This window comes from Aricia agestis, chromosome 2, assembly GCF_905147365.1.
Source record: "Aricia agestis chromosome 2, ilAriAges1.1, whole genome shotgun sequence".
NCBI lineage: Eukaryota > Metazoa > Arthropoda > Insecta > Lepidoptera > Lycaenidae > Aricia > Aricia agestis.
In genome coordinates this window covers 4,941,178-4,956,415 of record NC_056407.1, presented here as the reverse complement: position 1 = coordinate 4,956,415, position 15,238 = coordinate 4,941,178, and the positions used below count along the sequence as shown (strand labels likewise).

Genomic DNA, 15,238 nt, shown 5'->3' with positions numbered 1-15,238 from the left:
CAATGGCTATACCTACGTATAATGAGGGGTTTTCTAGACTACAATTAAAAAACGTTTTAACCTCTCTGATGGATGGCACTAGTTTTTTACTAGTCAGTGAGCTGTCAAATTTTTAAGAGAGAAAATAATATGAGAGGATTTAGAAAAATAAACAAAGTTTTTATTTAATTGACACAAACAGCTACGTTTTTAAGTTGCGTTAACTAATGGAAACATTAAAAAACATTGTTTGATACTTATAACTTATTCACAAAATATTCACGGGCCGCATGCGGCCTAACAACGTATTATCACTTAGTTTTGTAACATTCTGTATATTTGACCATCAATTTACAATTAATTACATAGTAATATTTGAACCTCAACCATTAAAGTTATTAAAATGTTCTCAGGCTACTAAACAACCTGCGTCAGTACAGCGGCGACGCGATCTACCAGGCGGCCAACACGCCGCGCCAGAACCAGCAGAGCCTGCGGATATTCGACCTCTCCGAGTACCGACAGCTGCTCAGCGACATCGCGATATGGATCTACCAAGGTATATCAATTTGGTTGCCATTATGGATTTATCAATTTCAAATATAAATTTATGGAAACTATTGGCCGTGCATACGGCCTAAGTGTCTTGTCGGCAGGGTGATTTTGTACCTTGCGACATCAATAACAGCAATCACCTCTTTTATTGCTTTCTCAAAATACATCATCACCCTGAGATCTCTTTACCTATCAGATTATTGTTATTATTTTCAACGAAATCTGAAATACTATTGTGCTGCTGCTAGTTTCAGATAAAATGAGTTATTAATAACTAATATTGTGTTGTAAGCTTAGATAGTTCACTTTTGTATGATTGTAGACTTACAAGTTATAACTATTTCATATATTTTAATAAATTATCGTATCATGAAGTCAGCATTCCAAGATAGCTTTAAAAGTAACATATCAATCCAAGTTGTTGACATATAAAGTTATTACTACTTTATAGGTTCAAATAAAATTAGGTAATTTACAATCAGATCAAAAATTTGCAGTTTTTGTTTCGGTCACATTTCGATGTCGCCAGTCTAACATACCGTTAACAGCAATATAACAATCCAAATGTAATCCTCCAGGTCTAATAAACCTCCTGGAGCACCAGCTCGAGCGGCTCATCGTGGCGGCCATTTTGGAGTACGAGGAGATCAGTGGGCTGTCCGGTCCGCGCGCGCCCGCGCCGCAGCCCTCCGCCGGCCCCGCGCGCCTCAAACACGAGCTCGCGGCCGCGCACGAGCAGTTGAGGCTGCACGCTGTCGACCCACCGCTCCGGGTCATGATATTCAAGCAGGTACTAGGAGCACAGAAGTTGTATAAACAATGGTGCTTCGATTAGCTTATAAAATTTTATAATTATTACTGGAAACAGTGTAACACAAATAATTCCAATATAAACTTAGATCTAGTTTAGTTGTCATAATTAACATCAATTTTTCTCGTGGTGCTTCCCCTTTAGTTCTTTGACTTTCGATCATTGCAACTTTGTGCTGTCTCCCGCTTTTTATGGGGAGGTAAAACTGTTTACTTCCTACTCCTCCTATCTTTTTCTGATTAAATTCGACGCGGATCGCAAGACAGCTTTAGCATGTCCCTCGGGCTCCCTGAGATCATATCAAAGGGTTTTCGTAGTTGGATACCGCTGTCGATCCTGGGACACAGGAGATACAGTGGTGGGAATGTGTGGTGCGCTAAAGCCCGTTTAAAAACACGGTTAGTGTCAATTGTTGCTTAATAAATATTTACTTATTTATAAAAATATTTGCAAAATGGATACGGTGTACAATGTTTTGTCTTTGTCATATTAAGTTAGAAAAATTACTTGAAAAATACATAGACAAAAGGAAAGGCTCATTGATAAGTGTTTACTTGCTTCTTTCGCGCACGAATATACTCGTATTGTTATCGCGCTATGTCTTGTGAGTACCAGATAAAATGAGTTATCAATGCTCATTTCTACACATTTTGCGGCCTGACTTTATTTAGGAGTAGGGCCAGTCTATCGTTTTATTGGAATTTTTTTAATAATTATATTGTTCTCAGTTATTCTACTACATCTGCGCGTACAGTCTCAACCACCTGCTACTACGTAAGGACCTGTGCTGCTGGGCGAAGGGTCTACAGATACGATACAACATTTCACATTTGGAGACGTGGATCAAGGAACATCTGGCAGAGTACGGACAGACAAGTGTAAGCAGACTTCTTTTTTTTAACTCAATGAATTATTATTGGCCTAGAGATAACACTAAAATCAAATAGCCCGAAGCCCTACCTGCATGACAAATAATAAGAGTAAGAGAGAAAGACAATATATTTGGCTCTTCTCTTTCTTATGGTTGTCCTGGATTCCAACTCCTTGAAGGTGTGTTTAGCTCGCAGTGATTTGTAATATATCGACTTTGTCCAGGTGGAGGAGACGCTAGGTGTGCTGAAACCGATAACGCAGGCGGTGCACCTGCTGCAGGCGCGTAAGTCGATGGCCGACGTCGCCAGCACAGTCGACATGTGCGCCGATCTGTCCGCCATGCAAGTGTGCAAGGTACGTTACTGATGCCCGCAGATTGATTTTTTTATCTTGTTATAGCTATGAATGTGGCAAAAATTGTTCGTTATCTGCTGTCGCTCAAACGCGAAACAAAGTCCTAAAAGATCATATAAATAAAAGAATATTATATTCTCTATTTCGGTTATAATAGTAACTAATATATAGTAGTATTTGTTGATAAGTAATAGTAGACTTGTAATAGTAGTATTTGTTGATTAATTACAGAATTACCGAGTGGTCATTTAATTATAAAAGCAGATGACCATAAAATGCTCGTCTTACATAAATTTTGCTTGTGTTTTTTAATACTCCTCATACATTCACAGATACTGAACATGTACACGCCGGCAGAGGAGTACGAGGTGAAGGTGACGCGGGAGTTCATACACGAGATACAGAAGCTGATGCACGAGCGCGCCGGACCCAACGCCAGCAAGGAGCCCGTGAGTTTAACATAACTTTTTTGACGTGACAACGTTTAATACCTTCCGTAGTATCGAGTTGCATGCACGAAAAAGATGACGTCATTGTATCGTCACGCTCATTAGCTATGTCCACACTGTGCCTTTTTTTCTTCGTCAAAGGCATGCGTCATAGGGCAGTCAACAGCGCACGTGATGCATGCCCGCGACGCATGCGCTCTGACCGTATCCGCTTTGTTCTTTTTACCCGACTGTTTTCTGGAACTTCTTATGACCAAATAAGCCGCACCCAGTAAAACGTTCTCGTCGCACATGTTACAATAAGCTGACAGACACTGCAACTGAACTAAATGACAATGTTGGCGTTGCGTTCGTTGAAGCATTCAAACGGAATTTACAGACAATCAATTTTTTATACATAAAATAAGGGGCCAAACGAGCAAACGGGTCACCTGATGGAAAGTAACTACCGTCTCCCATGGGCAGTCGCAACATTAGAAGAGCTGCAGGTGCGTTGCCGGCCTTTTCAGAGGGGATACACTCTCTTCTTGAAGGTTTGCAGGTCGTATTGGTCCGGAAATACTGCTGTTGACACTTCGTTCCAGAGTTTTACAGTACGTGGCAGAAAGTTACGCGAAAAACGCACGGTGGAAGCCACTCATCAAGGCGATGTGGATGGTACATTTTTCGCGTGGAAAATCTATAGTCCGTTCGCGTTACGAAGTCTAAATTATGTCGGAATAGTTTGAAATTCTGAAGTACTATGAAATAAGTTGATTCATAAGCATTTGGTTGCGTTATGTCGAACCCAGCTGTCGGATCAAAAATACCACAAATTGTCTTAACCCAACCAAATGCCGTAGGTGCCTCATCTGCCTTATACGTAGGTTACACGATCAATCTGGCATCAGTCTGTCGTCAATCTGTGATTGATGTCAGATTAAAATAATTATCAGTCCATCAATCCGTGGGTTAGACGATTAGTTTTCCGTCAATCTTTACCAGATTGATGGTTCAGATTGTGCCATCTACGTCTATAGAGGTAGAATTAATTTATTTTATACATAACGTCTTATGCGTCAATATTATTGGTCGATTCTTGATGGATTTTGACATAACATGACATGTTGTAGCATTTCAGTAAATGACAAACAGCTGTAAATCAAAATGATACAAGAAGCATTACTTTTTATTTCGGCTATCAAATCTATTTAAAAACAATACATTTGATAACGCGTAATCAGAAGCAGCTGTTAATTCCGATTTTGGTCTCGTAGTGCGTGACTATGGCGTGGTAAAGACCTGCACGTTCTCCTACGATAATCCTTACCATGTTATTTCCAGCAAAACCTGCTGATGGACACGAAGATGATCTACTCGGTGCAGTTCCAGTACAGCCCCTCCGCCATCCGCCTGGAGGACATCGAGGTGCCAGAAGTTCTGGAACTGGACGGACTACTCACCAAGATATAAACGTATGTTGGACATAATGGCCATAACTGCCATATTCATTACAAATCTTTACTGGATTGCTATTCACTATCCAGTAAATATTTAATTCATAATTACTCATAATCTACCGAATTAAAGATTCACAATGCAATAGAAATCTAGTGAATTGTAGAGATAATGAGACAGTAACCCGGCCTAATTCTATCACATATTATGTAGAACACCGCCACTGCTTAGCTTCTGAGTATATCGCATTTATCACTATAATTGGATTTGGTATCCTCCTCTAATTCTTCAGTAGAATATGATAGACAGATCGAAAACTATAAGTCAACGTAATACGCTGTTGAAATTGGGAAAAAAAAGTCCTAAAACAATTTTTGGAAAAAACTTTGTGAAATTTTACAAATTGTTTGAAAATCGTTGGAGCCGATTCCGAGATTCCAATTATAAATATATATATTCAAGAATTGCTCGTTTAAAGATATAAGATAAGATAAACAAAATCTGCACGCACTTGCAGCACATTGCGTACAAGAACGTGCACGTGAATGCGTGTGTACGTACGCGTGTTTGCTCTGTTTCTTGACCATAATAATATTTTATCTGGCGGTGGCGAATTTTATTCTCTAAAGATATTGATAACGCTCAAAGATCCGCATATTTAAAAAGATAATTTTGTGCGTTTATATAATTTTAATTAATAAATGAACTTAAGAAGAAAATAAGCAAACGAATTGGCTGTTGGTGAGTGATAATTATTGTCCATAAACTGTATGTATACTCTGAAAATACTTCTGTCGCAACAGGAACCAATAGTAACATATCTTTTGTTTATTTCTCTATGTAGGTATTACATTCATATTCAATGACTGATATACAACCAAAATTGAAATCTCAAAGTGTCTGATGCCTAAGAGAGATGGCGATATATTATATATCTAACTCACCTTATAATTTTACGCTCTTACTATTTCTAGATTCTCTTTCAAGATGGACCTGTGGGAGCACCAAAACGTTCAAGATGATATTCACCAAGGTTTACTTCAAAGTTATTTAAAAACTTCAAAATTCCAATGGTATTTATTTAGTGAAGTTGAAATATCCAATTGCCATAATATATCAACGAATTATTTTAGCTTAATATATTTTGTACTTAAGCATTCCTATTTTTATTAAGTGTGTAACACTAAGTTTTTATAGTTTAATCGATAACGAGTATACAATAATGTTATTTTTATTTATTATGATATTGCGTTCGATTATTTTTATATTTGTATATTTTAGATTTGAATTAAATGTAAATATTTAATAGATATCATTTCTAGTTACAATCAAATTCGTCCTATAACCTATTGTTGAGTACTTAATATGTTTATTCTGCTCAAGTCTTCCCTAAGCCTAATTTTTTTGAATCATAGATAAAATTCATTCCTATATAATATATTTATCGCGACATATTTATAATAAAAATATTCATTCACCCCTTTGCTAATAAAAATATTTACTTATACAATTGATATACAATGTTTTGTCCATATAATATGATACATTAGAAAATTATCTCGAAGGATAAAACATCGTATAAGTACCTTATTTATTGTGTAACTGTTTTTATTATTAATTAGGAGGTTAGATAATTATTTTGATATTGCTGAAAATTGAATTTCCTAATTTCCTGGTAGCAAAATAATTGTTATTTACGATAATATTACTTACCTATATTAATTGTTTCTTGTTTGTTTAATGAATTTTAAAGTCTTATGAAAGAATTTAATTCACATGTAACCGGTAACTCCAATTTAAAGATTTAAATTTCGAACGTCACCTGCATTAGACATCAAACGCCATATTAGAAAACGTAAATCGCTTCTGATTGGTCTTAATAATCTAGAAGTTTTGTAATTGGCTATATGTCGTGGTGTCGCATTACGCATAATGTTTACGGTTAAAAAATGTATATGTATTCAATGTAGTTAATTTTTGCTGCCATTTTATTGCCACTATAATTATGGACCACTGTAGAACTATTTATAGTATCATAGAATAATAACAACAGTACCATTATTATAATATCTGTTCATGCTCCATAAAAAACTAGCCAATTGAAAATACACTTTGAGATGGTTATCTTTTTAAAATGTTGTAAGAAAAATGGATACTGTACGTGTTTCATAAAGGTGTTTAAAAATAAAACTTTTTTCGTCGATCAGATATAATAATATAATATTTGTTACTGACCCATAATATAAAATGTTATAGCCATGATGCTTTAAGCCTTCTAATAATAATGTGACCAATTTTATTTATTATACTCACGACATTGAGATCATACATATACACACTATAGTCTTGTGATAGAGGTGGCTAGTTCAAGTACAAGCACATAGCACCACTCAATGAAATAGCGAAATAGTTAGTGTTACCTGATACAATAATACGTAGATGTTGCAAAATATATTTATAGATGTAATTATATTTATAGTCGAGAGTTACCATTATAGGTGCGTTATGGCGTATTAGATTATTATAGTATTAATTGAGAATTGAGAAATATATAGTAAAATATATTTATAGTATTAAGATACGTATTTATTGATATAGTTAACTCTACGTTCAAGGGTACTATGTTATTAAAGATATCTATGTATGTATAATGTTACATGTTTTAAGATATTATGTTCGTAGACCCAGTGACCTTATTACAGCCAATTCCACAAAGTAAGTGATCGTTCTTCTCTTTCATTAAAACGAAGAACGATGGAGATAACATATGTTCAATCAAGGATAAACTTTACCATAACTTGGTGAAATTGGCACTTTAAGTATTTTCAAAAGTATTATTTCTTTTCATATATCAGTTAAGTAGAGATCGTCTGCTCATATTAAAACTGAACATATTTCACTGTACATTGTCACTCTGATTAAGTCTTTAAGACATAAGTACTTGCACCAGTGTTAGTAATCTTTTGTCAAAATGTCATGCCTTCTCTTCATATATACTAAAAACGATAGAGATAACATGATGTTCTTGTAAGCCTTAAGGTGAAACCGCACTAGTGTGACACGTCACGATGCGATAGTTCTTCCATAGAACTGTCAACTGACGTCTTACAAACGTGAATTTGACGTTTTATAAACGTCAGTTCTATGGAAGTGAAGTTTCGCATGGTGTCGTGACTCGTGTCCCACTAGTGCGGTATCGCCTTTACAACAATGTGTATTAAAATTTTTAGGGTTCCGTACCCAAAGGGTAAAAACGGGCCCTATTACTATGACTTCGTTGTCTGTCCGTCTGTCTGTCACCAGGCTGTATCTCAAGAACCGCTAATAGCTCGACATCTGAAATTTTCACATATTGTGTATATCTGTTACCGCTACAACAACAATATTTTATACTAAACACAAAATAAAATTGATATTTAAGGGGGCTTCCATACAACAAACGTGATTTTTTGGCCTTTTTTACTCAGTAACAATAATGGCAACAGGTAGGCACAATTTTCACAAAGGCATTAATAATAATATGTGTACTTTAATAATTAATAATAATAGTACCTGGATGACCGAGCTTTGCTCGGTATAGCAAACACTCATTGACTTCGTGTTACTTAATAACGCCATCTGCTGGTCGTTAAAACAATTAGTTGCTCACAAAATAGTATCATTATTCGCCAATAGATGTCAGGCAGAATCACATTTTTCAGTTTATCGATTACCGATAAAACACGAATAAAAACACATTTTATGAAAAATTCCGAGATTCCAAATATATATATATATATATATATATATATATATATATATATATATATATATATATATATATATATATATATATATATATATATATATATATATATATATAGTGGGGCCAAATAGGCCAAAAACAATTTTTGGCCTATTTTTGCTCTATAACGGTACGGAACCATTCGTGTGCGAGTCCAGCTCGCACTTGGCCGATTATTAGAAATTGAAAAATTCCGAGATTCCAAATATATATATATATATATATATATATATATATATATATATATATATATATATTTGGAATCTCTATATTTTATATTTGCTCTATAACGGTACGGAACTAAATACTTTAATAAACAGTCCACAGCGCAAATCTAGAATCCTCAGTAGGGAATTATTAACTTACAAAGTTCAGTTTTGAATAAGACGTTTTCTACTTAATGTATTTATTTGTATTGTAAGAGAATTGTGTCTAGTTGCTACAGATATTCATATGTTTACCCTTACTCATTGCTTCCTTTTAATATGCCCGTAAAGATAGGTGCTAGTTGAAATTTTTTCATTTCGTTTCGTTCGTTAAATTATATCGGAAAATTATATACATGAATATATTTAGTACAATAAGGTAGTAGAATTTTCAAGACGCAAAATAAAGTCAGTTTGATTTTAATAACGGAATACTCAGTCACTCACCAAAAAGAAGTACAACTACTTTTTTAATGTGCACCGATGACCGAAAAACATTAATAGCGAAGTTTAAAGTGGTAATATTGTTCACACTGTCTTCAATTTTTCAACTGGCTTTATGTTTGTAGTCTATTTGTGATTGATGTGTCAATTTATATTGTAACCTTTTCATTTCGCTAACGAGAGAAAGAGTAAAATATAAAACAGCAGCCCAAGCAGTAAATAAACACAGGTTCAACAAAATTGTCGTAACGAGAAAATTGTTAAATCGTCGTTGCGATAGTCTATATTATTATTCGGTGAAGATTGCTTGTACCGGTAGTGTTTTTTTTTCGCAAATAATTATCGAAATAACTTTTTGTGGCAGCTTTTACAGACTTAAGTATCTACCTATGTACTAAGTTTTAAATGTTAATACATTTTTGCAACAAAATGAGCTGCACAAAACTCGTTATGATAAGTTACATTATAGCATACATGCTGTATCTCTCGTTAGTGTATCACGAACTATATTAATATTATACTTAAAGCAATTAACGCAGTGTACTAAGCGTCGGATAGCTTGGGGCGCGTTTTCATTAGTCGTTAACTCGTACGGTATACAGCATACGGGGAGTCTATGACATGTAAAGGCGCATTTTTATTGGTCGTGGCATGCGTTTCAGAAATCTCCCGCACCCTGCATGCGGGCCCTATGGACCAGTGAAAATGCGCCATTATTCGGGTGTTTTTCGCAGCTTACTTCGGCCATTCTCAGGAGAGCAAAATTTAAGTGTCCCGGGCTTGTATACTCTGTAATATTATCATAATCAAGTATGCAATATTTTTAAACGGTAGATAGCATCCATAACTAGCTACAAACTTAAACACAGGCTTCTAATTTAAGAAATTCAGACTAAATTAATTTAAGTCGTGTTTAAAAATCATGTTTTTCTCATTACCGTGACGTGTCCCCACGCCAACTTGATCTCGACACTTGCTTGTAATTTTTATAGCATACATATTAACCATGATCTATTCATCGTTTTAAATGCTCATAAACATTGGTTATCGCATTGGAAAATATCGACTCAATAGGCACAGCCTATAAATAGTTATCATGAAATAATCGCTTGTCCTATCAAAAGTTCTAATTATCGTAACGCATACTGTTTTCGGGTGCCCACCCAAAAATAACAGGATTTGGCACATTACAAGTGCACGGGTCACTTCTCCTTAGCGTGTTCCACGGCCCATCAGCGGTCCCATGTCATTAATGTTAGTGTGCCGCCGATGAAGCACGAGAGTATCCTCTTACCGTAGCTTTGGTAACGAACTTTTCTAATTACCGTAATCTTATTTTGCTATTTAATTTTTAATAAGATTGTATGTTGATCATGTCAATCTAGAAAGTAATTTGGCCTACGTACTTTGCCCTAAACAAGTTTTTGCAAACTGTGTCGGTTTTTTAAATTTTTCAAGAAAATCTAACTTTTACTAATTACCGTATACTAATTACCATATATTCCTAATTACCGTTGTATGAAAAACTGATACCTACTTTTATCAATTGAAGTTTTCTCGCGGTTTTCATATCTATGAATGAGTCTTTAATAATACTAGCTTTTGCCCGCGCTTTGCCCGCGTTAAAAAGTACTATCATATACAATCTTTCATCCCCTATTTTATCCCCTTAGAGGTAGAATTTATCAAAACCCTTTCTTAGGGGATGCCTACGTCATAGTAGCTTTATGCATGGGAAGTATTAGCCCGATCGGTTTAAAATTATGTTGTAAAGTGGTCTGGGGGTCTCTCTAGCGAGTATAAATAGAGGTGTGGAGTGCGACAAGGTGGATTAACATCTCCTCGTCTGTTCAATCTTTACGTAAATAAGCTGATCGAGGAGCTGAGCAGCACTAATGTCGGTTGTTCCATTGGCGGAGTAATGCTGAACAACATTAGTTGTGCTGATGACATGGTGTTGCTCAGTCCCTCGATCAGTGGCCTCAGAAAACTGCTAGGCAAGTGTCAAGCGTATGCCGAGGCCCAAGGACTCAAGTTTAACTCTAAGAAAAGTGAACTTCTTGTTTTTCAACCCCGTGAACACAAAGTTAGCACAATACCACCCGTGTTTCTAAATGAAGTTCCACTTGCTAGAGTCAATAAATTCAAATATCTGGGTCATTGGGTAACTGACACGCTTGCTGACGAAGTAGACATTGAGAGGGAGCGAAGGGCGTTGGCCGTACGTGGGAACATGTTAGCTCGTAGATTTGCAAGATGCTCTACAGAGGTGAAAGTGACTTTATTTAAAGCTTACTGTCAGTCCTTTTACACATGCCATCTATGGGCGAGCTTCACCCAGCGTGCGATAAATGCTCTTCGTGTTCAGTACAATAATATCTTTGGAAAGCTGTTAGGACTGGAAACGTTGAGTAAAAATTTGAAATCACCCAGTTTTATATCAGAGATCAAAGGAAAAAGTGAAAGAAAGGTATACTTAATAAAAGAAAATACTGCTTATGAAGAAAACTCAAAAAAGGAATGAGTTAAACTTTAGAGCTTATTACAAAAGACAAAAAGAAAAGAAAAAATGGAAAAAAATCGAGAAATAAGTGTTCACAAATAGAGATGAACTTGTAAAATTACGAGAAAACAAAAATAAGTAATTTCGAGCTGTAAAAGCTGTGAGCTACATTTGAGTTGCTATTCTGTCCAAAGAGATTTAGATTAATTATTTTAAGGTTCATCGTACCTGGATCTTAATAAATATCTACAGTTAATGGTTGTATAGGACATCGTTAATTCTACCCCTTTTGTGACAATTATACGTGCAACTTATTAATCAGTATTTTTCTATGATGTTTTAGATTTAATTATAATGCTTTCTAATTATCGTTACATAAAATTTTACATTTGTCTAATTACCGTACACATAAATTTTTTAAGTCTTATTATCTAAAAAACTACAATTAAATGTACCACGCCAAATTTATTATTGTATTCGTATCTTTCATTACTTTCATATTTTAATGAGTTTAAGTCAAATTAGCGAAGAAAAAAAAATGGTAACGGTAATTAGGCAAATAATGCCAAACCGGAGAATGGCCGACTTGATATCTAACGACAGAGACAAAACACGCATATAAGCTATCTGACGTTTATAGATAGATTGTGAAAAGCTATAATATAATCTGAGATATATTCAATGTTTGTTGGAAAACTATATCCATTTTATAGATGCAATATGATTGCATTGTGTTATTCATCTAATCAAATTCTATATAAATGTTTATTCGTTATATAAAATGCTTCCAAATTTCAATTTAATATGATATTGAACATTTTCATATCTATACTGTTTACACCCGTAAGCAATACTATCATATCTTTTACGATTATTATTGTATTATTATTTCTATAAATTCCTTTGATGCGTATCCTAAGCCTCGCTTTAGCCCTGTACGAAGTATCTCTTAATGTTAAGCCTACAATGTGTTATTTAAAAAATATATAGAATGTAATCGATACATTCTATTCGCAAAAAAAATATATATTTTAAAGTGGTATTAAAAAGTTATGTACGGACTACGCACAGGGTTACATAAAATGTTGCGACAGCTATTCAACAGGTATTTAACAGCAGATATTACTCAATATTTGCTGCCTGTCTAAAATTTCGATGCGGAATTTTTGACAAACAGCAGATACTATGCAATGTCCCGCTGTCAAACACCTGTTGCATTGCTGTTGCAAGATAGATAACCTCCGTGCAAATCCTTTGAAATATTATTCAAAGTTCTATTTTTTTTAAATAGCACATTGTAGGATATTATTGGCTGGTAGGTTATTATGAATTGTATTTTTATAAACAGAATAATGCAGAATCGATATTCAAATTTGTTGTAGAAGAGACGGAATCATTAAACACGCCTTGTTTGAGTTTTTAAACTTTAATAGGTTCTTAAAGAATTATTATTCATAATAGCCAACTAGTTTAATGTGCTGGTTGCGAGTTTTGTTACTACTTGCCAAAAAGTTAAGTATAATAATTTGTACAGCATCGAAACGGCGCCCCTAGTGGCGAACAATGGAAACTAATTCCATGCCGTACAAATTCTCTATCCTATCAAGCCCCATGACACCGGTGACCGCGACAACAATAGAATAACAATAGATTTCCAAGAATCCGCGATCGAAGGATTAATTTTTGACAGGGAGTACTGAGTAGTGTCGAAACTCGCACTGAGCGCTTCTTCGCTTGTGCATTTACTGTTTTACTACTCCAGCCGTACTCGGAGATATTTTATTATTAACTTTAAATCGATGAAGATTTTGACATAAATTTTATTTATTATCAGTCAAACTTTTCATTAAATTAAAGTATTTATTAAGGCGAGGATAAACCCCAATTTGTTATTCCGTGACTCCCGGTTTACCTAGTTCCAATATAATAACGAAGTGTTAAAAAATATGAGATATAAAGCACAATATTTAAAATACCTTAAACCATAAACATTTTTTAAAAACGTAATACTTCGGCTGTAATTAATTTACAAACTCACCTCCGAAAAAACTCTATTTCATCAAAATATAAGTATTAACTAGGATAATTATACATTTTATTTGAATAAATTGTTAGTAAATCTATATTAAAAGCTCTTTAACCGAACAATTTTGTTTCTTAATATTTATTTCCAAAGATATTAAAAAAAAACATGAAAAATAGAGAAAATCCGCCGGAGTAGTTACAGTTTTATGCTAAGCTAAAATGAATCTTATTGCGATGCGTATACGCTTGGTCTTTGGTTATGTGCAAGGTTATTGTTTTTGATTGAGATTAATCCCCGCCTTAAATAGGTACTCCGAGTGCGGTCGTAATGTGTACAGTGTGTTACTTACTTTTGTGCTGTGAGCTACATTCCGTTTAGCTTAGATGTTATTTATTGTTAGACATATAAATATTTCGTTGTAAAATTAATAGAATAAATGATGTTAGTTATTAACTGTTTCATTGTACAAACCGGCATCCAATTTTTTTAACTGTTGTGTTCAAGGCTCCTGGGCCTCTATCATGAGCTCTTAAAGCCAGCCAGAATACTGACTGGCTCGCATTTTGGTACCATGACCTCTATTTTCCAGCCAGTCAGTGGTCACGTGACACCAAACTCACTTCTCCATTGTTAACTGAGTAATAATTTCGAATCATGACAACACTTCTGACATAAGCTCGCTTGCTTTTACGTCAAATACAGCAATTCAATAAACACCAACCAACGAGTAGCTTTTACTGAATAGTTTACATTTTAGTAATTTTATTTATTAATATTACATACTTTTTAGTCTTAAATTATATTGCTATTTAGTTGGTTAGTTACTTAATAAGTTATATTTTAGTCTGTAGCATATATTTTAGTGAAAATAATTCGTTATTAAAACCAAAAAACTTAACATTCGAAGTGTCCAAATTTTTGGAAAACGATTAAGTATTCTCAAGTTAATCACGAACTGATACATAAGTAAAGACGTAGAGACCTTAGTAATCCATTTAGTGTTAGTGAGGTTTCAGAATAATAACATAAGTGAGGTGTAGTATACCTATATGTCTAGTCAACAATAAGGTTTGCATTTGTGCGATGAGCTAAGACTGCATTGATTTAGTACACAAGAAACACATACAAGGTATAAGGAACACAAGTGTTGTGTATAATTACTGTAAAACAAGTATGAATTTTCACCAAAAACCTACAGGTACAATCTTATAGTTGCATTGTAGGTTTTTGTGTTATTTCACAAACTATTTCCTTGTAAACCTGAAGTATTTTGGTATATGCATGATAAACACTGCACCAAAGAGGTAAATAATTCAATATTACTTACTTTTAACAAGAATTTTCAGAACACAACCTTTTAACCTTTAGATGTATACGTATAACATGCTCCGGATAAACATTGACACACCTAAACTACTAGAAAAGTTAAATAATTGATATGATATTATCAATCCCAATTAGAAACCCAATTAGCTAAATTCTCATATGAGCACTTTTTCATTTAGAACTTCTTCTCTTGACGACAATATGGTATTATATGATGGGAATAGTGTAAATCACAAAATTTTACTCAAAAACAAAAACCTACATTATAGTACTTTTCCAAAAAAGACTTACTTAATAAGAATTGCATAACAAACATATGGAACTTATTGTTCATAAAACATAATATTATCATAGGAACATATATTATTATGTATTACCAAAAATACTTTTGTACTTACCTCAATAATAATAATAAGTATTAGTTTTATATTAAATTAAAACTTACTATGTACTTCTTAGGAACCTATCTTAGGAGCATTTCGTACAATCTT

General features: G+C 34.2%; 1 protein-coding gene across 3 annotated transcripts in view; it reads left to right on the top strand.

Moving 5' to 3' along the window:
• The window catches only part of LOC121737275 (unconventional myosin-Va), a 51,720-nt gene extending 46,016 nt beyond the window's left edge, over window positions 1-5,704 (top strand). For all 3 annotated transcript variants that reach the window (XM_042128920.1, XM_042128911.1, XM_042128902.1), the window contains 7 exons: window positions 393-538; window positions 1,113-1,324; window positions 2,074-2,223; window positions 2,441-2,572; window positions 2,905-3,021; window positions 4,345-4,475; window positions 5,433-5,704. In XM_042128920.1, coding sequence (XP_041984854.1) covers window positions 393-538; window positions 1,113-1,324; window positions 2,074-2,223; window positions 2,441-2,572; window positions 2,905-3,021; window positions 4,345-4,473 — 886 coding nt within the window. In that variant the 3' untranslated portion in view covers window positions 4,474-4,475; window positions 5,433-5,704. The remainder of the gene's footprint in view (window positions 1-392; window positions 539-1,112; window positions 1,325-2,073; window positions 2,224-2,440; window positions 2,573-2,904; window positions 3,022-4,344; window positions 4,476-5,432) is intronic.
• Window positions 5,705-15,238: the final 9,534 nt, after the last annotated feature.